A 27,750-nucleotide genomic window follows, 5' to 3' on the forward strand; every position below is an offset into this window, starting at 1 on the left:
TTAAAGCCTCTATCAATATATGCCCTTGTAAAAAGTCCCTGCTCAACACTCATGTAGTCCCTTTAGGTACTGGAAAGGTTTTTAAGGCATACCAGAACCTTCTCTTCTCCACGGTGAATAGCCCCAACTTTCTCAGCCCGTCTTCACAGGAGATGTGCTTCACTTAATTTGGGTGATACAAGTACCAGTTCATCAGCCACTACCCACCTGCTCACAGATGGCTCCTGTCATGGTTACAGGGAATGGTCGAACATTGCCTCTCCCTAAATTTTCCCTCTTCCTCTGGTTGCTGAAGAGTTTGAGCTCCCTCTTCTCCTCCTCGTCCAATGAGTTGCAATAGCGGACCTAAAAAACACAAGTGATGCTCAGTGCCTGGGACATCCCTGGCTTGCCATCCATGGGCCCTGCCAACCTCTGTCCTATGGGGAGGCTGGAGAAACAAAGCTATATGGGCCTCAGTTATCTGGGGTTTGATCAGAATTTCAAGAGGTGGAGATGAGAAAAAAGGGCAAGAGGACTGTTGCTCTTTGGGTGCTTAATTTGTAGGAAGATCTTGAAAGTTGGCTTCTCAGAGTCCCACCCAGACCAGCAATTGGACTGATGGTTTTCCTACTTTCTCCATCAGCCTCCTATGACTGAGGTCTTCATAATATTCCACCAGCATTTCTAGAGCACAGACCCTTTTCTCTGCACAAATGACAGAGGTCCGGTGACTTGTGAAATATTCTTACAGCACAGGATCAAGCCTGCTCATTTGCAAAACCTCTGCCTTGCACGGTAATAAGGAAATAAGTAAAATAAAAGGTTACAAACAATGAATGATGCAATTTCCCTGAAGCTTGTAAAACGCTGAGGTTTTCTGGCTATTTCCATCCTGCAGGCTTAGCTCTTGGCTGGTTGCATTTCAATGGGGAATACAACTGAAGAGCCAGGGAGGTCAAATGTAGCACCAGCTACAATCCACCCTGCGTTACTTGGGAGAGCAGGCTCATGGAGCTGAGCAGGGTTATTCACATGAGCAACCACCACACCTTGAATGCTCAAAGGAGCAAAACTGAGCATGAAGGGAAACTGGATGCAAAATCTGCCAATTTGCAGAAAATACACGCAGACTTGCATGTCCAACTTGCAGGAAAACAGGCTACAGTAGCAGCATTTGTGTATCTTTATTCTTATGTTGTTTTGCTGTCAGAGGCTGTGGGTTTCCAGCAGCTGACAGAGAAGCAGGCAGGCAGGTTGAGGCCGAAGGGCGTATGGGAAGAAGTCCCTTCTTTGTGCCTGGAGCTCCCTCCATGCTGACAGTGCTGTGTCCATGGCACCCAGCCACATGCAGGCAAACTTGTAAAAATCTGACTGAGATCAAACAAGTTACCTGCATGTATTTCCCAGAGCGGCTTCTTCAGAAAGTAGCATGAAAACAATTCTTTTTGTTTACACAGGGAAATTTTGTGGGTTACCAGAAGCCAGTGTTCTCACTGGTGAGATCAGGACGTCAAGGACCAGACCCCTTTTGCTGCCTCACATCATTCTTGAGAGACGTAAAAAGGTTTATTTTGCTCTGACTGGTTTTGACTCAACCTGTGGCCTCGTAGGCTCTCTGAGCTCGTGAGGCTCAGCCCAGGTGAAGCCCCTCCCCAGCACACTCACTCCCACTCCAAGGTGAGTCGGAAGCAGCACCTGGGAAAAGGCTTTTTCAACTTTGGATCTATCTCTAGATAATCTCAACAGCATTCCAAGCCACTTTTAATGGGGCCTTGGCCTTCAAGGGCTGAGGAAATACTTTCATTTCAGACAAATGAAGAAAGACGATTGTCAAAAATTTCAGCTGTAGAAACAAACAACTCCCTACCTCCAACAATCAAAGCAGCGAGCAAATAAAGCAACCTAAATAGCAACCTGACCGAAATTCAAGTCTATCCCCCTGAAAAGCAAAAGGAGTTGAGAAAGGAAAGCCACGCTTCTCACAAGCAACCCTAGGAGTGTCCATTCCCCACCCACAGCCCTGCTGATGTCAAAGGACATTTTCTGGATACTGACCTCATTGTCATGTGGTGGCAGCTGGTGAAGAAGTTGCTTTATGCGAGATTTTTCTCCGGGGCTGTTGACATAGGGAACCTTGTCCTCAGGCAGGCAGCTGTAGTACTGGTGCACCTACGGAGCAAGAGAGGCCACTGCAGTGGGGTTCCCTGGCCGAGCCCGTGTCCCTGTGCCCGGCCAGAGCCACCCCCTGAGGCAGCAGGTGCTGGGTCTTCCTGTAGATTTTTGAGCAGGGAAACACAGCCAGGAGCTGCTTGGGGTTTGTTTCCTTTTGTCCTGCAAGTCAGAGGGGTGGCAGCCCCGGTGAGGTGGGCACGTTACCGTTTGCTCTGTCAGCCTCCATAGCGTGAGCATTGCGCCGGCTGCGGGGATGTGTCGGCACCTGCCTCGGCAGGGAGGTTAAAAAGGCTGCGCCCCAGCAGTCTCCGTGTTGCCGGCTATCTCAGCCTCCACCTCCATCAAACCCCTCCGGGCTTTTTTCTGTAGCAATTTGTGGAAATAAACAGCAGATAAAATCTGTTGGAAGGCTGAGTTTTTCTCTTTCGTCTCAGAGTGTGTAATTAAAATCAGCTATTAAAAAGGCTGAGGAACAGCGTGCCCGACGCTGGGAGCGCAGTGCAGCCCGGAGAGGAAGCACACCCTGAACCCCAGCATCTCTCCTCCGACTGCCACACCTGGGATGTACACTCAAGGGCTGGGCCAGCACCGGGAGGGGACTCGCTGGCTGAGGATCCTCTCCAAAATGACCATGGTGACGTTGAACAGCTTGGGAAGAGCCAGGAGAAGGTAAAGGTAAGGGAAAGCTCAGCTGGGACTGGGATTCACTGCAGCTCCAGATGTCTCTGGATGCTTGTGCAGAAGCAGAGGGCTGGCTGGATTCCTTAAATCTGCTCTTGGCTAGAGATGCAGGCTGTTCTCCCAGTACACACAGCTTTCTGCCTTTGCCACGGTGGGATTAGCCCCAAGATGCTCCCTCAGCTATCAGCAATTCATTTTGGAGTGGCTGCACTGCCTGCAGCTTTCACAGGACTTTTCCCAAATAACACTTCCTTTGCAGTGGTTTCTGATCAGCTTTTTCCCTTGCTGTATGCTTTGGACTTTGGCCTAGAAAGCACCACCTGGGCCAGCTCTCTCCAGAGAAGCCCCCTCTGCCTGCACAGCCCCACAGCATCTGCAGAGGACAAGCTGCTGTGGGTCACTGGGAGGAATGGGGACACGGGCTGGTCACACAGGGCTGGCTGGCAGGGGAGCTCACCCATGGGCTCGCAGGCTGATAGGGGTGGCTCACATGCAGTTATCTTCTACAGGAAGAAATACCCTTTTATTCCAGAATAACTATCCAAATCTAGTTTTATTCAGGAATAATTGCTCTGCATTCATCTCACTCCCTGCTCTCATTCAGAACTACCAGCGAGCAAGAGCTGCTCCAGAGGTTTTCTCAATTTATGGTTCTTCCCAAACTGATGTCACCATCCACCTTTCCCCATCATCAGGTTTTCCAGAAAGAGAGATTTTAGCAGATTTCCACAGGCAGGTCCACAGTGCTGATGACAAGAGAACTGCTCATGTTGCAAAGCCCAGGAACACGCTGAGCATATGCCACTGCAAAACCCTAAAGTTTTGCTAAGGCACAGCAGAAAAAGACCCACCAGCTATGGAAACTGTCAAGGAAAGAATGTCTGCAAAGTATTTTGTTATGTTAAAAAGAAAACAAACTACATACATTAGAATACTTACTTTGCATTTATAGAGCATCCTTCATCCAGGGACATCAAAGCACATTGAAAACACTAAAATTCTTATGACATGCTATTCAAGGTAGCAAAAACACACATTACAAAGGACTAGTAGCAGCATCACAATGTTAAATTAGCTCCATAAGTTGATGCAGAAAGTCTGTAGCAGTTTCCAGTTGAAAATCTCCCAGCAATGCCCCAGCTGCCACACCACAGCCTTTCCTGGGCTGCCAGGGTTCCACACAGCCGGCATACTCTCCTGCTGGCTTCTCCTGCCAAATTCCCCACGTGCAGAGAGGCTGCTCGCTCTGCCCTGTGCTCACATTGGTTAGCTTGTGTTTTGATTTCTTGCAATGAAGTCTTTTTGCCCACTCAGTTCTTGAAGTTGGTGGAGACCATAAATTACTTTTTTTTTGAAGAGACGCCAAATTACTAAAGCAACAAGCCCCAAGACGCTCACCCTGGGCCAAAATCAAGGATGGGAGCTCTTCCTTCAGCTGCCTGGGTGCTGCCTTCCCAGAGCACAATCCAGCAGGACGTACATGCCCAGCTCTGCTCCTGCTTCCGCTGGGAAGTTTTCCATTTAGTCTCAGCAGGACTGCAGGAACTGGTTCCCATCACACCAGCAACATAGCTTGGCAGGGATGGGCAATTTGGTTTGAGAAGCAAAACAAAATAAATACAACAGGCTGCAACCTGTGTTCTGTTGCCTGAAATAACCTGAAAGGGTTTGCTTTGGATCTGCATCAGCCAAGGGGACCTTCTACAGGAGTGCTCATGGAGAGGATGGAGCAGAGGCAGCTGCCAATCCTTGTCCAGTGCCTGGGGAACATCTCATGGGGAGAAAATCCTTATGCCTGCCAATGGCTTTCTCCAGCCATCACCCCCTTCCAGGGAAAAACTTGAACCACAGATCCTTTCACCTGGTACATCACTTCTATCCCAAGAGAACCATCCAGAGGGCAGATAAAGAGCAGGACACCCCTTGCCCAGGCTGACATGAGGCCAAGCCTGTGCATATAATGGTCTCTAATCCATCACCCATTCCCACAGCTTGAACCCAGCTCCTTGGATGGGAGACCCAAGACTGGGAGGGACAGGGTCACAGGCTGCCAGTGTCCCTGCCTCTGTGCCCAGCTGGCTGCTGACAGCATTTCTGACCTGGTGTGAGAGCAGCTGGGCTGGCACAGCCTGTGTGATGATCAGAAATAAAGAAGGAAAAGGGGATTCTTAGACAATCTGGTTTTTCAGGGAAAAAGCCTGTAGAAAGCGTTAACTCACTGGAAAACTAAAACTGCTCAGTCTGCACTTTGCTTTTGTACAAAAGATCACTGTTTTATGCTGAAGTAACTCCTCCTCCATCCAGCTCTGTGTTGCAGCACGCACAAGCCTTGTAGCTGGTGAGCTCTGCAGTGCCAGGGCCAGACCCCCCACGTGCCTGCTGCTGATGGCTCCTCACTGCCCTTACAGGCTCTGCAAAAGGAGTTGCACCCAGATAAGGATAACAGTGTGGGCAATGACCCCGGAGAGATAACATTTCTTCTTTAAACAGTGCAGTATCTGTAACTGTTTTATTATTAAATGCTTCTGCTGTACAACACAGCAGCTCTGCATCCTTGTATTTCCCCTCACAACAGATCTGCTCTGCCCGTGATTATCCCAACAAGCATCATTAACACACAGGAGCCCCTTGTGGGGCTGGACTAGGCTTCATCCTCAGTTTCCCCTCTTGTCCCACTTCCCTCTGACTTCTGCTCACATCTGGACGAGAGAAATCCCAAAGGAGACTGGAAAACATCACGCTGAGTTAAAATAGGGTTTGAGACAACATCACAAGGTCGCAGAAGCCATGGGGATGGGGTGCCATGGGCACAGGACAAGGGACAGCTGTGGGTGCTAGGAGCCATGGGATACTGGAGGGATGGGCAAGGCTCCATCCTGCTCCAGGGAGGTCCCACTCGGACAGGCTCCGTGCTACCAGAACCTGGAACAGCCGGTTCTCAAGGTGTTACTCTCACCTTCAAAAGGAAAATGTCCAAACACCAAGTTTTGCTAACAAAAACTGATATACGTTTTGGAAATTAACAGCTATTTGATGCTAAAAGGGAGGAGGTGAAGAGAGGGAGGTAGAAATTAAAAAAGAAATAAACCAGGAGAAAGGAAAAAACATAATGTAAAAACAGGGTAGGAAAAAGCCTTTAAACTGGAGCCAACTTTATTCAAAGGCACTGAGGAAAGTAATTACATTAGTTTACAAATGCCTTTGTGTTCTGTGGTCTTCTTAGGTTTGGGGTATGTTTCCAGTTTAACTTTGACAGTTTACAAACCTACACTGGCCCTGCTAAGTAAAGGGAGGACTGCAGCTTGTCCTGGCGGTCCCAGGGTGACCAAAGACAAAACCCACATGAGCATATCTGTGAGCAAAGTCTTAAACCTCCTAGAAGGAAAAGTCTGCAAACATCCTGTAAATTCAAGCTATTGATGAAGGATCTCTTTGATCAATGAATTAAAGGAGGTGGAAGGGAAATATCATATTTCTTACGCCACAAATTGCTGTTGGGAAGCAGCATTTGGTTGTACTTGCCCTAAGCACAACACCCCTTCCTAAAGTACCCACCAAACCGGGCTGTTTGGGATGACTGTATGGCTGGGATGGACTACAAAGGAGCACACGGTGTCCTGGCACGGGTGCCGACCTGCTCAGCCGTCACAGCTCCAGCACAGCCAGCTGGGCAATCCTGCCTGGCTCTCATGAAACCAAACCAACTGCAAAACCAGCTGCAAGGCTTCTGCAAAGAGCCCTGTGAGGGCAGGACGTGCTGGCCTGTGTGCAGTTAGGGTGCCTGAACACGGATGTCCCCAACAAGGGGACCTTGGTGAGTCAGCCACCACTGAGGCACAGTGCAGTAAATCATCACACACAGTGGAGTCTGTTCAAAATGCCAGCATTCTCCAAAGTACCCCCCCACACCCAGGACAGCATCATTTCCCCTGGGGACATGCCAGGGTACCACAGCCCTCCTGGCAGCCTGTTCCATGATACCCAGGGATGTCCCGTGGCAGCACAGGCAGCTGGTGGCACATTGATGTGTGTGTGCTCAATTGTGGCCCCTTCTCCTGGCTCACTGCTGCGTGCAAACTCCTATGGGATTTGGCTGCTGAGGGAAGAAGGCAGACAGTGGCTCTGACAAGCCTGTGCTGGTCCGGGCGAGCAGGGCTGCTCCTGTGGCTTGCCTGCTCCTCCCCAGTGCTGGCTTCTGAACAGCACACGTCAGGCTTTAATGATCCTTTACACTGAGCACTTAAAATTGACAGAGAAACAAACCTGATGCTTTTGTACGTCTCTCATTCCTGTTGGCCTCCCTTGGAAAAGCAACGGAGGAAAAATCTCAAACAAACCACATGCAAATAACTTTCCCAATATGTCTGTGAAACCTTGCAAGTGCTTGTACACGTTGACTCACACACAAGCTCCACAGCTGACAGCACGTGTGAGCCTGGAAAACGAGTTCAGTGTGCTTTGGCCCGAGTCTGGCACATCCTCCTTTTCCAAGGCCATTAGGACACAAAGCACTGATTTATTTTTTGAAGCAAAACAATTCTTACAGCAGGGCCAGATGCTCTGAAACGAAGAGTGGGAACTGCTGCCTGGCTCTGTCGAGCATGGGGATGCAGGCAGGCACGCACCCTGGAGGGGGTCCAGAGTGCCCCCTGAGAGCCCAAAGCCCAGCTGGGAGCAGGACCCCCCGATCCGTGAGTGCCCACGTGCGGCTGCACAGCACTGCGACACAGATGCAATCCCGGCGCCGGGCAGTCCGGCATCCCGCAACGCTGGGCTTGCTCTTGGAAACCCGCTCCGAAGTCAGAGGGACAAAGGCAGGGAACAAAGGAAAAATCATTTTTCTAAGTGCTATTTGTTCTGGCACGCTCTGCGGCTTTCCGCACGCTCCTCTCCCACGGCTAACGGCAGCTGAGGCGTCTGAGCGCTGCTGCTCCCCAGTCGAGAGCGACATCCATCCCTGCCAAGCCTTTGCAGCAGCCCTGGCTCTGTAAGGGATCCCACGGAAGCCCTGCTTCCTGCTGGCATCAAAGAGGAACATTTGAATGAAGGCCCTATGTCCACATGTCTTAGACTTGTGAAAGCCTGTGACATGATTTTTCTTTTTTTAAGCATGAATTTGGATTAAAAAGAGCCAGATCAGAGCTTTCAACAGCATTGAGACTAGTCTATGCTGCGAGGTCCATGCAGGGCTCAGGAGCACCAGGAATGATAATGATCATCTGTTGCACTGATCATCCCTGATCATTCCCCTGGGTATCCCACATGACATGTTCTTGGATTTCTAATGCATGGGGTAGCACACTTGCATAACACTGCAACGCAGAAAAGCTGTAATTGCACGCTGGAATAAAGCTCCAGGAGAAGTTTTTATTGGGTAGTCCAGGGTTTTTCAGTTTCCTTTTCCACTCCCTGCCTCTCACCTCTGTTGAGCTCCACATATCTTCTTCAAATTTCAGAATCAAGCCAAACCATGTCAGATGAGTGGTTGGTTTCTGTGACCCATTGAAAGTAGCTGATCACTTCCTTGGTAATAAGATTATTCAAGAATTAAGTAATTTTGACAGCTTCCACTGGCTCACCACAATCAGGGCAACACCAAAGGATACAGAAATGGAGCAAAAGTCCAGACACATGGTTTTGCCACAAGCTCTTTTGCACCATGGGATATGCTTACGCTTCTCCAGCCACTCTTTCCAGAGTCCTCCTACCCCACCCACCCCCAAGTCACCCAGTGCAGGCATCACAGGCAGAAAAAGCATTCTGTGTGCGGGACTGCTGCTCCATCCAGCAGCTGGGAAGCATTCGGCACAGTCCGATGCCTGGAGGCTGGATTTAGACAGCTCCAGCCTTGAAATAAGAGCCGCTAACTGCCCGGCTATTTAGATACTGAGAGAGTTCACTGGGGAGGTGATGGACTTACCCTACCTCAAAGCAAAACTGGAGAGCTTTGCAAAATGTGTTGAAAGGCAGCTTTTGGGTAAAATACTCCAGCGTGTACATGTGTAAGAGGGCAAAATGAGAGGCAGCTGCAGCTCCTGGGAGCAGGGTACACGAGTTACAGCTTCTCCTCAGGGCCCTCAGCTTTCCATTCACCCTGCTCTGCTCTCAGGACCAGGATCTACCAGGAAAGAAGAGCTCTTCACAGGCCTTTTGTCCTTCCTCTTCCAGGCTGTAAATTAGCTTGTCTGCTCTCCACTACTACACAGATTTGGAGCACAGGGTCGCTTTGGTCTGCTTTACTCCTTCCTTGCTGCATGCAAGACTTCAGTCTCTTGAGGAGTGAAACAGTTTGCTGAAGGTTCAAGAAAGAACAAGATGGTACAATGACCGTGACACACAGGCACGAGTGAGACACACGTCCCCCAGAGAAGTCTGGCCCAGATAATGTACTTTCTGGTTCACCAGAATGGTGAAAATCTTTATGTAAGGTGTAAATGCATGTTCAGTGTAGGTTCATCTCCATTCTCCTTTCCTCACTTTGTGACCTGAACAGCAACTGATGAAACTTGGAGGTTTTATAACTCAAGCCCTTGCAACAGGTCTTGCAAAATATCCAGAAGAAGGATTAACGCGCACATTAGCTCCTGAATAAACTCCCTGTGACAGCTACAAGTTTCACACCACTGCAAATCTCTTGAGGTCCAAGCTCTAATGGCTGCCATAGAGAAAAATGGTCCCCTGAACCTTCATGCTGCTAATTTTAGCTCAGATCAGATTTTCATAACTTTTTAAGGGACTCAACCAGAGCAACTGTGTTGACAACAAGAGGGAATTAAGTTCTTACGGTACATACAAGGTTCTCAGATGCTGGCATGCCAGAGCCATACAAAAAGCCAAACCAAGGCTGAAGTAGAGCCTCATCTTTTGCTTAATTGGAAATTCCTGCCCATAACCAGCTGTTCCTAATACTGAGACACAATAAAGATAGAAATCCTAAAAAATCCCTTGTATTCATAAATTCAAAGTGGCATGTTATAACCCCTTTGGATTTCTCCAAACCACAGGCCCAAGGAATTCAAGGCTGCACAGTTCACATGTATTTACACATGCCTTGCCTAAAAATGTGAAAAAGACATCACAGAAGGACTTATTTTCGAGCATCTGCCCTCAAACTTATGTCAGCACAAGGAGGATCAGCTGTCAGACTGCCAGCCCCAGCAGACAAACCGGCTCCCAAAGATGTATTCCTCTGTCTCTGCAGCCAGGCTCAGTCTGAGATTTTGCTTTGCTGAGGAGACACTTCTAAAGGTGTTTGCCCATTTCAAGACTTTGACACTTATTTCTTTGTCCAACCATTGAACTGCAGGCAGAAAAAAAGAGCATTTCATAAAGGCCATGTCCCCTGCTTCCGTACAGCCATCTCTGCCAGTCCCATATGCATCCCTATCTTCCAGAAGAGAAGTCTCTCTTCTGCAATAAGACAACTTATCATTGAAGTCCAATCCAAGTGGGATTAGACCCCACAGAAGCCTCCTGGCCATCCTGTGTAGCTGATTGCTACTACAAGAAATCCTATTTCCTTATCACATTGTGATTTATGGAGCTCAGTCCTGGGTTTTCACCTGTCACTCTCCCGGCTGGCAGGTTGTTGCTGAACCTTCCACCTGTGATGGTTTCAAACCTCTTCCAGTTTCCTGCCTGAATGCATTTGGAGACAGTTTAGGTCTACGTTCTTGGGCTAAAGCTGGAGCTTGGATAACTGCCCCCTCTAATGAACAGGGGGAGGAACAATTCTAATGAACAATTCGCTAGGCTGGACAAACTAAGCTCTTGTAGGCTCCTCAACAAAATAACATTTCCAGTGTTCTTCCAGTTTATACCCCTCTTTCTTGAGCAGACATGTCATACTACATCTATGTAGTTAGTTTAACAGAAAAAATTTTATCATACCTTATACAATAAATTTTTAAATTACTATCCTAATTCCTGTGTTATAAATGTATTTAGAAATATATTGTGTTTATGGCTTTTGAGTAAAGCCCTTTTTAGTCTTACACACTGATGAGCCATAATATAAGGGATAACTTCCAGCTCCACTCCTCATTACAATGTTTGGATCAGTATCTGTGAACACAGGACCAATAATTTTTTTTTTTGTCTTCAGCACTGGACACTGAGTAACCAATACGATTTTCACTGGTAACAGGTACCACAGACCAGCTGATGCCTGAGTTAGTGTCCAGGAATACAGTCAGACCTTATAGCTTTGAGTCAATTCCCCTCTAAATGACAGTAATTTAAGCTTTGGATTGAAGGGACTCTTCAAATACTGAAATGACCTGTGGACACTGCCAAAAAACGATGTCATGTTTGCAGGCCAGCTCCTCCCCACTGAAATTCTGTAAATTGCTGTGCTGAGTGAGACGTGAGCGCTGTCTCCCAAGAATAGCGAGGTAGGAAGGCTGTCGTCCAAGTAAAATAAGAAAATTGCATTAGTCTTTCAGGGGAACACTTACCTCCCCAGTTCATATACTGCACAGAGATTTTAATAAAGTAGAATATTGCGGAAAAAGTTGTTTCATTTAATCTGTGTCACGTCCAAAAAAATACAACAGCGAAACAGCAGGAGACAGAGAAAAATTCTCTGCCTGTTCAATCTGTATTTTCAGCCCAGTCTGACAGCAGTACCCTCAGCCAGAGCAGAGCCCACCAGTTGCTCCATGGCAGGCACCAGCCTTGCAGAGGCTCCACATCACGTGCACATCCCTGACTCACTGACCAAAAAGCCACACATCTGTCTGCAGACTTACACATTCCCAGTGAATTGCTGCAGAGGCATCTCCTAGCCCCATGGGATGTAAATGGCCCCTCCTGCACTAAGGGACAGCCACAGGGGTCATTCTATGATTCCATGAAATTCAGGGTGCTGCTCTTCACCCAGGGACAAACCCCAGGCCTGCAGTGTGGCTCTTGCACAGCCCAGGGAAGTAACACCTCGCTTTTGTCATCTTACTGGCTCATTTAACTCGTGAAAAGTCATGAAAGGGCTGGCAGATGAGCTCTGCTGGATGGATTTCAGAGCCTGTCTCTGGCTCTGCTTATGGCTGCTCTTCATCTCCATGGTGATTAGAAACAGGTCTGAAGTGGCAAATTTGCTGAAAGGCCCAGTGATGCAGTCTGAGGAGTGTACTGAGACAACGAGCATTCAGGCTGAGGAGCACCATGACCTGTGCAAGAAATAAATGCCGGAAGAACCTAAAAATACATTAACCTGAGTAATGCATGAGATGTCAGTAGCTACTGGTAGAGCTAATGGACTTCTATTTCCTCCTAAGCATCCCAAACTCCCTGATGTCACACTTAAAGAGCACAGAAGGGATCAAAGAAGCACACAGGTCTCCTGGAGTATGTCACTACCATGCTAAAAGTGGGTTTCAATCACTGCCTACGCCATGATGGAGTCATTAGAGACCATGTCTACCTGGTCAGGTCCCACCTGTCATTAAATACCTGTATTTCCACGCAAAGCTGCAGGAAATGGGCCAGCTTGTGCTCCAGAAGCTGCAGACATGCCTGGTCAGAAACCAGCAATGACAGCAGGTGGCACCACCTTGGGTATGGTCCTCCAACAGGACCCCCAAACCCAACCAGTTCATGCTGCCACAGCATGAAGGACCAGCAGAACTTATTCAGAACCATCTGCATTTCTCCACACGCCATGTCTTGTGCCTCCTGTGAGGCAAAAAGAGAGCCTTGACATAAGGAAGGTGACAGAACATGAGGCTGCTGCCTGATTTGCATGGTTGAATGGCACCAAATGAAACACATGGTGCTGTGGAGTTTCAAGTGAGCACTGAGCGAGGCTTATAAAGACAAGGGGAAAAAAAAAAAGAAACAAGCCACCAAACAACTGGATTTTCTCTAATCAGACAGATAATATTTACAGCCTACGAGTGGTGCCAAAATATTTCAGGAAATTCCTAAGCCTGTCTGAATAAAAGCACAGGAAAACACAGTACTTAAGGACAGCAACTAAGGCAGTAAGAACGAAAGCTTTCCACCCCCTTCCAGCCTCCTTACAGTTTAAAATTATTGCCATATCACATCACGCTGCAATTACCAAGGCTAAGCTCATTTTGCCATCTCCACTGCAAACGAAGTTCTGAGTTGTACATACAAAAGACCAGCAGAAAAATCAAAGGAATCATGTAAACTGGAAGGAGCAGAATTAATGCACGCTCCACACAGCACACTTAGGTCTAATCCATCCCACTCAATCCTGCACCAAGAGACTTGAGCTTTATTTAAGCTATTCCTTCCAGTACGGCATAAACATCATGCTTGGAAAACCCAAACCACAAAGCTTTTGGCCCATTTTTCAGAGTTATCTACCAGCTTTGACTGTCTGCCATGGACTTACCACAGAGAGAAGCAGTCCAGGAGGGCAGAACACAAGCACTGAGCGCCTGGGACTGGAGTCCCATCACTTTATTCCCACTGAAACATTAGATATGTCTTTTCCCTTGTACAACCACAAGAAATCTCATCCTGGAGGTTTTTGTTTCCCCCCTCTCAATTACCAATTACATCCACAGACGTAGAGAACCACAGGTCCTGCAAGGATCACGTGTTTGTTTTGCTCCATTTTGTTCCATTCAGACCAGACCCGTCCCTGCAAGTCTCTCTAGTGCACCCAGAAACAACCACATGCAACAAGTGCTCACACCTCTAGAAGAAAAATCAGGTAAAGTATTTCCAGAGAACATGCAAAACAAATTATTTCCTGCTAGCTGGGTGGTGTCATCATTACCTGCTCAGGCTTCAGGCCGGGGGGGACCCAGGCGTACTCCTCCAAAGCACAGCCTGAGTCGTCGTCAGAAGTTGAATTCCTCTGGAAGTCAAACATGAGCTTCGTGACTGTCTTCTCCATCTCCAGAGGCATAACTGTTACAATGTGCTCTTCCTGGGAGCACTTACAGTGAAGGCAGATCTTCCTGTAAGGTGAGGAGAGAGAAAGACATGTGCTGGTGAGCAGTGCTTTCAATGAGAAACTGATTCCTGCCAGTCGCTGGCCTGCAGAGACTAAACTCAACCCTTTCTTATCCTCAGGCATTTTCTAACACAGGATTTGTCTCTCTTATGAGGAGGAAATAAAAGTCCATATTTGCTGTAACAACTCTTGACAATCCATCTGAGTCAGACTGCCCAATGTTTGGGGATATGCAATTGCTTGTCCCTTTACTGCACCACAAAGTATTTCCAGAGGCCAGCACAGGCACAGGCCATGCCTGGTGGGGTGTGACTTGCCAGTCAGAATTGCAGTCATTACTGAATTTAGGACTATTGAGCACTTTGCTAAAATGGGAAATGGTGGATTGACTGGGAAGCTGTGAATGACGAGTCTCTTTAGCATGCTGATAGCATAAATTTAGTTATTAAAGTAGCATAAAAGTTGATTATAGTCTGAACGCATAAAGCTAAATTAAATTAAGGGAGGCTACAAAACCCACAGTCACACTGCAATGGAATCTTAACCACCTGGCTCGGTGGTACATGCCACAACTGAGTCTCAGCAGCACGGGGAGGAAAGCACAAGAACTGAAAGAGCAGCCCACAGGTTGCAATTCAACAGCCATTAACTTAATTCGCTGCAAATATCTGTTGTTCTTAACACTTCTTTCAAGGGGCTGTTCTTGCAGCTTGTGGCCTTGGACATTTTCTTCATGGGCTTGAACCTGAACTTTTATCTGGAAGGACAATACAGACTAGTACAATGGTTTGGGTTGAAAGGAACCTTAAATGCCATTCAGTTCCAACATCCATGGGCAGGGACACTTTTTACTAGACTAGGTTGCTCAGAGCTCCATCCAGCCTGGCCTTGAACACTTCAAGGGATGGGACATCTGCAAGTTCTCCAGGCAATCTATTCCAAGGTTTCCCCTCTTACAGTAAAGAATGCCTTCCTAATATCCTAAACTTACTCTGTTTCAGTTTAAATCCATTCCCCCTTGTCCTATCACTATACGCCCTTGTAAAAAGTCCTTCTCCAGCAATCCTGCAGGCTCCTTTGGGTACTGAAAGGCTGATAAGGTCACCACAGAGCCGTCTCTTCTCCAGGCTGAACAATCCCAATTGTCTCAGCCTTTCCTCACAGGACAGGTGTTTCATCCCTCTAATCATCACACCCCTTCGCCACAGTAACAGCGAAGGACAAACCTGGCTGAAAACAGCCCCTGACAAAGAAAAAGAGGTTAAAGGGAACGTTGATAAATTTGCTTCTATTTCTGAAAACTCAATGCTTTTCCACAGGCTGGGTCAACGGTATCTATTTTAGAGCAACCACACAGGATTCTGAATTAATTTGCACTAATGAAGCATCACTGACTTCTGAGGAATGAGATAAGGTTTCACTTGGGTAGCAGAAGGGAGACATCTCAGAAATAATAAGGTACCAGACAAATTCAAATGAAAATTTACAGTTGCCATTGCAGGTTTCTCTGCTCTGCGGTAAAGCAAAGAAATTCAGAGGGAAGCAATAGTTAAACCTGGAGGCTGGAATTTTTAAACACCTTTCCTTCTCTTTCACTGCTGTGCACAAGCCAGCTAAGCATAGCGGTGCTCGGATCCAGCTTCAAGTCTAAATTTCCATTTGGCCATTACAGCACAAAAAACGCACTCTAGCAAAAGTCAAGAGGCTCCGTTAAGTCAAGCCAGGGAGATTTGCCAGATTTTCCCATTTCCTGCCTTTCATCAGATCTAAACCACACAGCAACCCCCACACACTCCAGCGTCTGGTTTGCGTCCAGTCGGGGAGTCTCGGCATCACCTCTGGCTGTTTCCTTAAAAAATAATCAAGGTACCATTTCATGTGAATATTTTAATTAATCAGCTACCGTGGAAGGGTGTGAAAGGGGTACTCTGCCTCAGCAAAGTCACTGGTATCATTGCTGTTTCCATCTCATTTCATGATACGATTGAAAGCAGCTTAATAGGAAAGATTTTAAGAATAATTCATAGAGCCCCAGATTTGGCACTGGAGTTAGTTGTTCTAAGGGAGTTCTGGACTTAACCAAATTTTGACTTTTGGGGTATTGATCACGTTTCAAAGGGAGACAAACCCAACAGTCCACTGGGAGCATGAGCATTACGACAGGGAAAAAGCCAGCCCACAGGCTTCTTCCTCCTTCCCACTCCAGATACATCCCCTTCAGGAGATGGGAGATGGCAGGAGAGCATCAGATGCCTTGGCTTTTAATAAATTAGACAAATCAAGACTTGTAATAACAGTGTCCAAGAGTGAATAGGTGAGATATAAGATCAGTTAGAGCCCAGAGATCACTCCCACCCTCCCCCAGCTCACACCATGTGCAGCAAGGAGCTTGAGGACCGGGTCAGGAAGCTGGTTTACCCCACCCTCTCTCCTGCCCCATCCCAGGCAAGCAAGTACTGCCAGTGAGTGGCTTCCCTGGTCAGACAAGCAAAGGATGAAAACAGGTAGCCTGTCTACTCAGTAGTGATGTCCCCAAGCCAGAACAACTTTGCACCATTAAAACTTGACCATCTCCAGGCGTGGGGTTTCTGCCACCTCCCATGGCAAACTATACAAAATTCCAGATCTTGCCTCTGAGATATTCAGCTTTTCCCCCCTCATTAAAAGCAGATGATTAACAGCTTTAATTACAATTTTCTTTACATTAGGATATGTTGTTTCATGGGAACAATACCCAGTGTCCTAGGAGTGTCTTTCCACGCCTATGATCAGGTTTCCATGACTTCTTCACATATGTCTCACTTACTCAACTTTATTTTATCATCTTCCAGCGCACTATAATTAAAAATAATTCCCCATAGCAAAAATTTAATATCAGAATGTACATTTCAAATGTGAGATGAAATTGAAAAAGAAACGTTTTCCCCTGCCACGCTCAGAGCAGAGCAGCACAAAGCAAGACAACGCACGTGTCAGCACTCGCGGTGCCTGCGGTGACCACAGCGACAATGTGGGTGCCACAGCAGAGAGCTGGTGGGTGTTGGAGAGGAGCAGGGCCATGGCTAGCAGCCTGCCTGGCTGCTCCTGCCAGCAGCAGCTCATTTGTCACAGCACAGCCTCCAGAGATGCTCAGCACATCAGTGTGTCACACACCTTACCCTGGACAAGGAGCTGCTGCCCACCTGGGGTGGCACCTCCTCCAAGGGAAACCCATCGGTGTGGCTCTCAAGCCTCACCACCACCAAAGCCTCAGCAACAACCTCTGCTGCCTGTGCAGCCTTGCACAACTTGAGAAGAGTGTAGACAAGTGGGGATTTTTTAGCAAGAATAAATTAACACCAATCACTGTCTGGAAATCCCATCTTCATTCATGAGCCTTTCCATCTTGCTCTCATCCCAGGTCTGCAGGCTTGGCTCAGGGAAGAACCTGCCCTGGTGACTCAGAGGTATCACCAGCACTGGGGAGGAAACAATGATGGCTGACAGCACGACTGGCTTTGAGCACAGAGGGTGAATAAAGGAGCTTTTAAGCAGCTGTAGCTTGTGGACAGGGAGGAGAGGCAAGGGGGAGCCAGCCGGCAGGCAGGCTGCTGCAGGAGGCACGGGCTGGGGAGCATCGGCGGGGCTGCTCAGCACAGAGCTGCACACAGAGCTGTCCTCTAGTGGGGCCAGGACGGCGGGAAGCAAATGGGGAGAAAAAGAACATTTCCTGGTGTCAGATTTAGCTGGAAAGGAGCCTGCCTTGAATTGACTTCACATGGTACAAAGCAGCAACGTCTCAGAAAGAGACTGAAAAATTTCTTCTCCTCAAGGCCAGCTAAGTTACAAGATGGATGTGTTTTATTTTGCATTGGCTGCTTTTACGTGGTGCTCCTGGCACAGTGGGCAAGTCCTCTCCTCAGAGGAGACTTTAAGCCTATTCCTGTTCACATCCCTACCCAGACACTGGTGCAGGAGGAAGGTGATCCACCACTCCATGCCAGCCCTTTTCTCTCCACAGATGAAAACAGGCACACAAGGGGAATCTAAAGCAAACAGGACCCAACACACCAAGCAGAGAACTCGGCTTCAAAGAACCTCTTGCTTGGGATGCAGAAGTACACTCCCAGCTTCGGTCCACTTACGAGGATTTTGACACAAACCCAATTGACCCACGAGGTCTCTGGGACGAGGCAGCCCCTTGTTGTACAACCCTGTTAGCAAAGCACAGCCTCTGCCATCTCTGGAGCCTCCCTCAGCCCTTTCATCTCAGCAATGGCACAAAAAAAAAAAAGCTAAACCATGCTGAAAACACTAGTGCTGTGCAAGAGGCTCTGGAGAGAGCTGTGAGTGTGACCCCAGCTTTCTGAAGAGAGATGAGGTCTCCCTGCTGTGAAAAAACAGCTGAATCCAACTGGGGAAAAGCAAGAGCAGAACTAAAAAGTCAGGGAAGGGAGATGGAGGGCAGCCTGTGACCAAGGCAAAGGGTGTCCTTGCCAATAGTGTGTAGCTCCAGCAAAGGAGCCAGGTAAGCTGGCCTCTCGCAGGGAGCAGCCTGAGTGTCAGGCTTTGGGGTGCACAGGCAGGATGGGACTCCCTAGGATGTTGAGGACAGCATAACCCTGCCTGCAGGAAAACTCTTGGCCACAAAGCTCGTCTCTTCCTGTTTAGCAGGTGGGTATACAGAATATAACACAGCAAACAGCGCCGAGGCAAAGCCTGCCCAGGCTGGGACCCACGGATATTCTGAGAAAGGGCAGAGCCCAACGCCTCCCAGCAACAGCAGGAATGAAGGCAGAGTTTAAAATTGTGGCAGAAATGTTAAAATTCCTCTTGGACAAAGAAGGAACTCGGTAAACAGCCCTTATCACCCCCAGCGGGTGCTTATCTCTGCTTCTCACTTGCTTCTTCTGGGATGGAAATAAATGGGCTGTATCAGGGAGCAGCTCCCTCTCCAGACAAAGCGAGGAGCCCAAATGCCATGGCCGTGCACGACCATGCAATGCCTCTGCTGTGCTCCCTAATACAGGATTTGCATGCATTTGTGCACACATTAACATGCAAGGTTTGGAATCCCTCAAAAAAGCGATTGTCTGCTCTGCTCGGATGGGGGGTGTAAATGCAGACAGACAATTCCCTTCTCATTTGGCTTAAGACATATATGGCAGCCTGATCTCTCTTCAGCATCGTGCCATCATTCTGACTGCAATAAGGCTTTTGGGTCAGCTGTCAGTAAATCCCAAAATCCCAAGACCTCTTGGAAAAGGGAAAGGTAGCTCAGGATTTGGGGCAGCTGGTATGACCCCTGAGTCTCTTAACAAGGGTGTCTTAATATCCCTACCTGTTATGTCCTCCCCTCAATGGAGAGCTAATGAGGCATCTTCCCATCCCATCCAAAGTGAACTCCAGCTTTACAGACCCGTTTCTCAAGACCCCCCAGGCAGGGCAAACATTTACCTATAAGGAAAAATTAACAGTCCTTCACTGCCATAGTGAGAGCCCAGCAGCTCTTCTCCAGCACAGGGAAACTGAGGCACGGAGCAACCACAACCGGCACCCAGCTGTGGCTTCCCCATGGGCTTCCTAAACATCAGAGGAGCCCCAAATTTTGTGCTCCAAACAGTTCAGGCTGAAGTTCTGCCTCTTTCTCCAATTTCTCTAACACTGTATTTTGAACCAAATGGTCCCCATCCAGCTACTGCCCATAACCTCAAGTCCCATGGAAATCAGTGACAAAGGGGCATCTCTCCAGATAGAACATTTCTGCAACTTCCCAGCTATTCCAGTCACTGCAGCTGAACCAAATCTATCAGTGGGAATGGATTGCAAGGACTCTGTGTTACCTGGGTTGAAAAGGAAGCTCAGCAAAAGCTTTTACCTGCCCACTGTGATGCAGGAGGAGGAGGTGAATTAGACATGGCTACCTACAACAGCAGGAATTCAAAGTCTGAGGACAAGGTGCCTTTGGTGGCCTGCAAGGACAGTCAAGGGATGCCAACACTCGACACAGCATGTTGTGGGAACAGCTGGCTTGACAGATCAACATCAGGTGGTAGCAACAGAGCTGGCAGAACAGTAATGCCAGGAAACCAAGGAAGAGAGAAATAATCCAGCAACCAAACTGGTTGCATCCTACAGATACAAGTCCCCCCAAAGGCCACAGGAAGAGCACGTGTAGCCACCCATCTATCTGCATGAAGGTCCACAGTAGGTGGGGAAACACTAAGAGGATGGAGGAGTTGCAAATCAGACTCTTCTCCATCTTCCCCATCCATCTTCTCTTGTCTCCCCCCTTGATCTGCTCAAGGCAACTTTCTTTACAATATTGTTTTATCTGTAGTTCCCCTTGACCCCTGCAGTGCCCACAGCTGCAGTGAAGGTATCCAGGATTGTACTGATGCTTTTATGACAAAGCCCATTTCCCCTCCTGGAAAAAATCTCTCTAGCTGATTTGTCCATGCTTGGCCTCAGGCTGGAGAATAATTTTATTTTTAAAACTCATCCTTTACCAATGCAAAAGCTATTCTTGCTTAATTATGAAAAAGAAGAATAAAAAAATAACTATCTCCAGCACTGTCAGTTGCAGCCAAATATGAGCAAAAGCAGCCTTTGAGGATTTTCCATTTGCTCTGTTTCCATCATGGATCACAACCATCCCTTTCACAAGCAGGTAGAACATCTGCCCGTGGGTTCCCACTGCCCTGTTCCCAAACCACTGCTTCCCTGAGGCATGGCCTGGGGCAGCCTCCAAGCTGCTCCCAGTCCTGCTGTGGTCTGAGGCAGAGAACAACCACCAGCACACCAGAAGCAGACCAAGAAATTAGGACAAAACACAATACAATGCACAGATCCCCCAAATTCCTCATCTGATCTGTCTGGTGCCCTCTAAGGCAAACAAGGAATCACAGAACCACAGACCAAAGCTGTGGCCAGACCTTGCAGCAACATCCCAGGATGAGAATGAAAACACGACCAACCTTTCCAGCCTGTGGCTAAACCACCGTGGGGGATCTGGGGTGCATCATAGGCCATTTTGGAGAGCCCAGGTGCACCCCAGTGCTCTGCACTGGACACAGCTCCCTGCTTGGGCTCCAGTTTCTCCTCATGAGCTGGGTAAGAGCAGTGGGGTGTTGAAACACCCTCTTGACCTGAACCACACTGCCCGGCTGCTCCCATGAGCCACAACCCCCAACACAAACTGTGAAAATTCTGATGCATAGAAATGAGATGGTTAAATTAAAGGATATTAATAACTCAGCAGCTCTCAGAAGAACTCTCAACTTGGCTCTCTCAGGATATTTTGCAGAAGATTAAATTATTTTTTTTCTAATAGAGGTTAGACAGAAGTGGGCAAAGTGCTACACCCATGTGAGCTGCAGATCAAACAAAGGGGAGAGAGAGAAGAGGCAAAAGAAGCTGCAGTGAGCCCCAGCCTGTTGCCCAGCCATGCTACCAGGAGAAAAGGCATCCAACAGGCTGCTCCCTCACATCCAAGACGATGGAGGCAGTCTGCCAGCTCACAGGCTTACCATTACTCTCAGCATATTTATATTAGGGGTTTTTTTCTCCTTAAAGGTCTAGCTTTAGAAACAGCAATAGCCACATATTTTTTTTCCCCAGTCATGGAGAAGAAATGCAAAGCACTAGTTTACAAGTTGAAGAGAAGAACAGGCTCAGCATCAGCAGTAATAACCCTGAAGCTGGTGGGCAAACAGTGCTGAAGCCAAGCTCATGATTATAAAAGGCAGAAGAAGGTACAGGATGGGCAGATGCAGGACCTGTGGACACCCAAGAGGGTTTGGTGTCCCCCGTGGCAGGACAACCCCAACCCCAAGGATCCCAGAGACCACTGGGGCCTCTGGCTCATGGGGAACGGACAGGAGGTAGTGAAAGGGCAGGCACAGCAGGGCCCTGAGGAACTCTCCCTCTGGGCTCCCCATCCAAGAGCCAATGTGGTCTGTGTGACAAAGCCCTGCTCTACCCTGAGGGTTATCTTGTCAGATTTTAATGATAGCATTGGGTGGCTTTTCAGCCGAACAAGATGCAGATCTCTATCACAGGAGGTCCTTTCTGCTTTGTTCTTAACTGAAGATTAAAATCCCAAGCCTGGGGTTCTGGCACCCTGGATCCAAACCCAGCTGTCCACTGAGAAACCTGTCTCTCTTCAGGATGCGGATCTTCACTGTTTCCTCAGGTTTGAATTTGCTGGAAAGAGATCTGGGCTCTCCACAGGCAGTATTTATCTTCCTGCCCCTCTCTTTCCCCCACCCCATTCCAGGCTCGAAGCCCATCACTCCAGACTAGCTAAGCTAAGTGAGTTCCCAGCGACGTGCCCCAGGGCTGTGCGTGCTATTTTAAGGGCCTTCACCGGTTTGTATGTGCAGCATGACAAGCAGAAACCACGGGACCAGTAAACATGCTGCAATCCAAACATCTCCCAGGCCGTGCATCCTAAAGGGAAAAAACCTGGCTGATAGGCAAAGCGCTCAGAAGCAGGATGAGCTAGGCTGAAAATTGTCATTATTTCAAAAGTTAAGGCTCAGCTGGTGTCTCGTGAGGGAGGCAATCCTGACCTGTGAAAGCAAACACTGCCAGCCTGATCCGGCCTGCGCTGGCTGAGCCCGAGCCAGGCTGCCAACAGCAAATGCGCAAGACTGGGTCATTCTGCTAAGCCCAGTCTGGCTGGCAGGAAACACGCAACGGGAGAAGATTAAAATACGAAGCAAAATATAATCTTGTTAGCTGCAGACAGTTTTACTTTACAAATCTTTATCACGGGCTCAAGCCAGCACCCTTATAAACACAAGGCAGTGATGCGAGACATGTAAGTGCTCCCACAGCAGGCGAAATAATCGCTGAATGAAAATAAGTCAGATAAGTTACAAGATAAGAGGGCTAAAACTGAAAGGATGACACTGCATCTGGTCCAAATAATTATTTTGGCATTATTCTGTCCAGCGCTAATCCTCAACTGCTCAAAAAGATTCAATCCCTGTTTAGCACCGCCACAGAATCATGACTAGAAAACAAAGAGTAACTGGATTAAAATCTTTCCACGGTCACAGGTCACGTCTGTGTCACATCTGCTTAAAATGTTCAAGGAACAAGAAAAAAAGGGAAATTGGACTTGAAAAGATTGCGCTGAAAAACATAACCCCCAGGTTGCAGTACTGGGCTGGTTTATAGTTTGGCATTCTGGCATAAACAACAAGGGCTTAGAAAGATTATTGCTTTAAAACTTCCTATTCTCAGGAAGGCAAAACCACCAAAATAAACATCTGAACTGCAACGTCCTCATTCACAGCCCCAGCCTGCATGCAGTCTGCTTAGAAAACGTGCAGAGAACCCAGGCTGCTAGGAGCTGCATTTACCAGAGCAGTACAATTAACACCGAGAGATGAAGATTTTTTAACTCCTGTTAGAGCCAGCTGAGCCTTCCTGATTATTTTTAAAACGAGAACTCCATTACAATAGCATCAGCATTTCTCTCTGACGTCCTGCAGCTGCAGAAATACAATTTACCAATTAACCTTTTACATCCATAAACACAGAGAACAGCAAAGGCTGGAAAAACAGCGCAGCCCCACGCAGCTCACCACCAGCAGCAGACTGAGCAAAGTTAGCACGCAGCTGCGTGCATCCATGGAATGCTCCTCATTCCTCCTCCTCCCTTCTACTTTCTATCCCTTCTAAAAATCCCCGACAAATGTGAAGTCGCCGGCCAAAGGCAGCTCCTTACCTGTTCCCGCTGGCAGTGCCAGCGCGGGAGGGAAGGATCTCTGGTGCTGGGCGGCTGTCCTAGCTGTGCCCGGAGCCGGAGGGCTGCTCGCAGGACCAGCCCGAGCACCGCAGTGCCATAAAGCATCCCTCGCTCCCGGCTCTGCCCCAAGCCTCTCAGAGCAGGCACGCAGCGATCCCGGCGCGTTCCCGAAGGAAAGCTGCCCTGGAAAAACGTGCCATTCCTGCCCCGCGTCTGAAGCGTTCGCCTCAATTGCCTCCCTTTGAAATACGGCTCCGGAGGGTCCCTCCCTCTCTGCTCCCAATCCGAATGAATCCGGCAGCTCCCCCCCTCCAGCCTGCCTTTCACTAAGTGACCCTTGGAGGTGGCGAGAGGATGTCCAATTTGCTCGCCGAGCGCAGGGCATTAACAAGGAGCGATGCAGCCCACGGAGAATAATTGGCGGCGCGGGAGCGGCGCGGGGCTCTGCTGTTGCATTGCTCTCCTCTCCTGCATGTTAATGAGCAATGATGTCAGCAAGCCAAAGCCACCGCATCCCACCCGGCCCGGCGCCGCGGCCCGGCCACCCCCCCTTTATTTACATGGAAATCAGCCCGCTCTCCCAAATCAATAAATCCTCCAGGCTGCTTGGGCAGTGGGAGAGGGGAAAAAAAAACCATACTCCTCGCTCGCTTGCGTGTTTCAAAGAGTTGGCTTCACACCAGCAGCCCAAATTGAATGGTGTGAAGACACTAATTATCCTTCTCTTCTTATTTGGTGCTGACCGAACCTCAACTTGCTGTCAAACTTCAGGAACCGCGTCTTAGCTACGCGGGCTATTAACGCAATGATCCGCTGGCTCCGAGCAATTTATCGCTCTTCTCCTGCCTTTCGGTGCCCTCTCAATTATCTTCTACAGTAGTTTGCTATGGTTCCCTACTGGTTTTTAGACGCAGCATGCTTGTGACCAGCAAGGCTAAATATTCTGGGGAATACAAGGTATTAGTGTGGCATTTTGGTCACTGCATATTTTAATACATTTTCTCTCACATGGCCACGACAGATGAACGATTCACACCTTTTTATGTGTGTCTCAGGTGAGTACTGTGAGCCCCAGGAATACACCACCTCAACGGGGATGCTAAGCCTCTTCCCCCTGTGTTTCCTTCCCCTTGGAAAAGAAAATGCAGGGAAGGAGCTACGCTGCCAAATCTCATCTGTTGCTCCTCAAGTCTGTTGTTTGGGAATTTGGTGGTCACAAATGAATAATTTGAGTCATCTGGAGGACAGTGTACTTCTCCATTTTTGCCATTTGCAAAAAGCAAGTGAAATTCAAAAAACTAGTTTCTGTGGACTCAAAAAAAACCCTACAGAAAGCAAATAAAACTTTCCCAACACACAGCGCTTATAGTTGAGGAATACACCTGGTCCAGGTAGCTGGGCTTGCAAAATGCAGATCGAGATGGAGGTTGAAATGCACTTTAAACTCTGAGTGGAACCCCAGGACCAGAGGCCATGAAAATCTTGTGCCTGGGTAGACTGTGAGAGGATAAAAGCCCAGGAGTTCCTCTCTTGGAGGGTTCTTCTTGGAGGCACCAGCTTGGGCTATGTCTGTGTTGCTGCTCTGGGAATAAATGCCTTTATGGACCAGGACATCGGAGACTGCTATGGGAAACCTGGGCTGAACCAGTGAGGAAACCTGGTCTGGCTGTGAGTGGGGTGTGTGGGGAAGCCAGGTGGGGCTCTCGTTGGCTCACTGGAGCTGCTGCTGTGAAGGGAACAAAGTCTCTGACCTTGGGAGTGTGACTGCCAGAGAGTTTCGTGAATGTCAGATTGGGAAGTTTCTTTAACATTCTGTTGCATGCTCCTGACTTTTGATGCCTGACTCCAGATTTCAGAGCCCTGGATTTTGGCAATATTAGCTATGTTTTCAGAACACAGAAGGATGCAGAAACTACAGCTGTGAGTCCTTCTGCAGCCTCAAATGCCTTAAATTGTTGTTATTATTAAGGCTTGTAAATTAGGTTTAATTACATGGAATTAGACTCAAAATCTCAAGGATGAGATCTTCAGCTGGGACAAACCAGCCCAGTTCTAAGAGTCTCCCCAGCTTACTTGGCCAAGTGGGACAAACCAAGAATGTGCAGAGCTCTGAACCCTCTTTTTTTTTTCCATTTGTATTAATATAAGTAAATAAATAAACAGTCTGAGCTGCAAACTCAAGAGCTGAGCACTGGCTCTTAGTGCATCCAGCCAGATCAGACCTTCCTTTCATGGAGCAGGGGCTTCTGCTGGAGAGGGCTCAAATGCTGAGAATGGTCTCCTTCAACTCCTCCAACTACAAAGAGAAGCAGAACTTGTAGGAAAAAATCTTCCCTGATCCTTCAGCTTCCTAAAAAGTGGCCCATTTTGCCCCTTCCAGCCTGAATCAGCACTGCAGGCAGGCTGTTAATCTTGCCTCCCCGTGGTTAACGTGCCATGGCCCCAGCATGATTTACTTCTCCTCTTAAACTCAGAACATGTTCATTACAACACAAAGGGAATGAGACAAAACTGAATTGGGCAAAAGCAAACAAAGAAGCCTGCTTATAAAATGATAATGTTGAGCAGAAATGCTGCAGAGCAGAAATTACATGTGTTCCCTGGAAACATATCCCTAAAAGCACGCAGCAGTGACTCGGGGCTACAAACGGCACAAGGAACATGTCCTGCTCCATAGGGCACATCCTGTAGGCACTAATTTTCACCCAACATGAGTAAAAATGTCTGACTTTATTGGCATTAACTTTCAAGGAGGAAAGGCCCTGAAGCTGCAAACACTTTGGTTCAAGTCTCTATTTGTGCTCCAAGGGTCTCTGTCAGCCGGCCTCACCCTCAGGGGAAGGGTTGGCAAGGCAGAGTGTCCAACCCCACACTTGTACAACACCCTCTGTGTCACCATCCATGGCAGCTTCATTCACCTGCACCAACCTGACACGATCCCAGCCCAGGACACGTGCCAGTGTCATCCTCACACAACCAACCATCCTAAAAGTGAGTTCTGCTTGGCTTTCTTGGCCAACTGATCATCTGCACAAAGGGATCATACCAGCAACTGCAAACTTTTCAGTCTAAGCTCATGCACAAAGATAAAATGGGTGTAAGAACCATGAACTGAAGTAAAAAATTAGTAGACCAATGTCTGTAACACTTCAGCTGCAGGGCTAGCTGTGAGCAGAAGAGCTTTGTGATTCCAAACAGCATCTCTGATTGTCATGGCTCCTGACAGACTTCTTGTTCTAATACTTGCAAATCTAAATATCCACAAAATCCAACGAACAGCCTCTTCTGAGACAAGGAATCAGATCAGAAGCTGTGTAACGTTTGGACACACAACTGTCTCAGGGAAATGGAAATGAGCCTTCCTGCTTTGAAAGCTGCTGGTTTGCTGGCAATTGTTCCATATTACCATTACCTACTGTGAGGCTTGTGAAAAGGTCATGTGTTGGAATAACTCCAGAAGGCACACAAGATTTCTTGACGGATTCTGCACATTATGCAGGTGAAATGGGTGTTTCATTAGGCAGCAAGAAGAATAGTGAGCCGTGGAGCACATTATCAAAGGTTAGGTGAAGGACTTGCACCATTACAAGGATGGATGCTGGTAACTGCCAGCAATGAAGTAAAAGACCAGAAGTAAAAAGCTACTAAAATAAAGAAAGATCAAGAGCGGGAAGCTCCTGCTTCAATGCAGGGATGTGTGACAGACAGCTCTGCTTGTAAATGTAGCACCATCTTTCCTCCCTTTGTCAACAGTTTTAATGACAAAGAGCCTAACCCAGTCAATTCTAAACTTTCTGCCATTTGCACAAACTCAGACCTACGGCTAATTTAACAAATCATTGCAAGAGCCCGTGTTTCATAAATGCTGTGTTTTATCACCTTGATGTATTGACTGCCTGTCAATCAATAGGGTTCCATGTGACAATGTTGACTCTCCTGATGACAATGGGCTGCACAGCAGAGCCACACGCAGCAACAGCAGACTGCTGTCCTCAAGGTCACTGGGCTACTAACCTGATGAATGTCAGATCAAGTTGCCTTTCTGAATTATTTAGTGAGCATCCTCTGCTGCAGCATATCAGGGCACTGGATAGCACTGCTGCCTTGGGATGTCACAAGAGGCTTCAGACTCTGCCACCCCAAAATGCTGCCCACAGGGACACAGACTGTCCCTTGTACATCACACACCACCAGCCTGTCCTGGACCATGGGGGTTGCAGGTCCCCTCCACCACCACTGAGTCCAT

The 27,750-nt window shown here is 48.0% G+C and overlaps 1 protein-coding gene across 4 annotated transcripts in view; it reads right to left on the reverse strand.

Annotated features, from left to right (window-relative positions):
* The window catches only part of PRICKLE2 (prickle planar cell polarity protein 2), a 103,038-nt gene that overhangs the window by 18,599 nt on the left and 56,689 nt on the right, over positions 1-27,750 (reverse strand). For 3 of the 4 annotated variants that reach the window (XM_088061926.1, XM_088061927.1, XM_088061929.1), the window contains 3 exons: positions 13,586-13,769; positions 2,038-2,151; positions 208-345 (listed from right to left, as the gene is read on the reverse strand). In XM_088061926.1, coding sequence (XP_087918052.1) covers positions 208-345; positions 2,038-2,151; positions 13,586-13,769 — 436 coding nt within the window. Of the gene's footprint in view, positions 1-207; positions 346-2,037; positions 2,152-13,585; positions 13,770-23,483; positions 23,913-27,750 lie in introns of those variants that run through there. The other variant, XM_014251844.2, reaches the window with a different exon arrangement.

This window comes from Pseudopodoces humilis, chromosome 13 (assembly GCF_049639895.1).
Source record: "Pseudopodoces humilis isolate 2021_Gansu_Grassland_sample_001 chromosome 13, ASM4963989v1, whole genome shotgun sequence".
NCBI classification, from domain to species: domain Eukaryota; kingdom Metazoa; phylum Chordata; class Aves; order Passeriformes; family Paridae; genus Pseudopodoces; species Pseudopodoces humilis.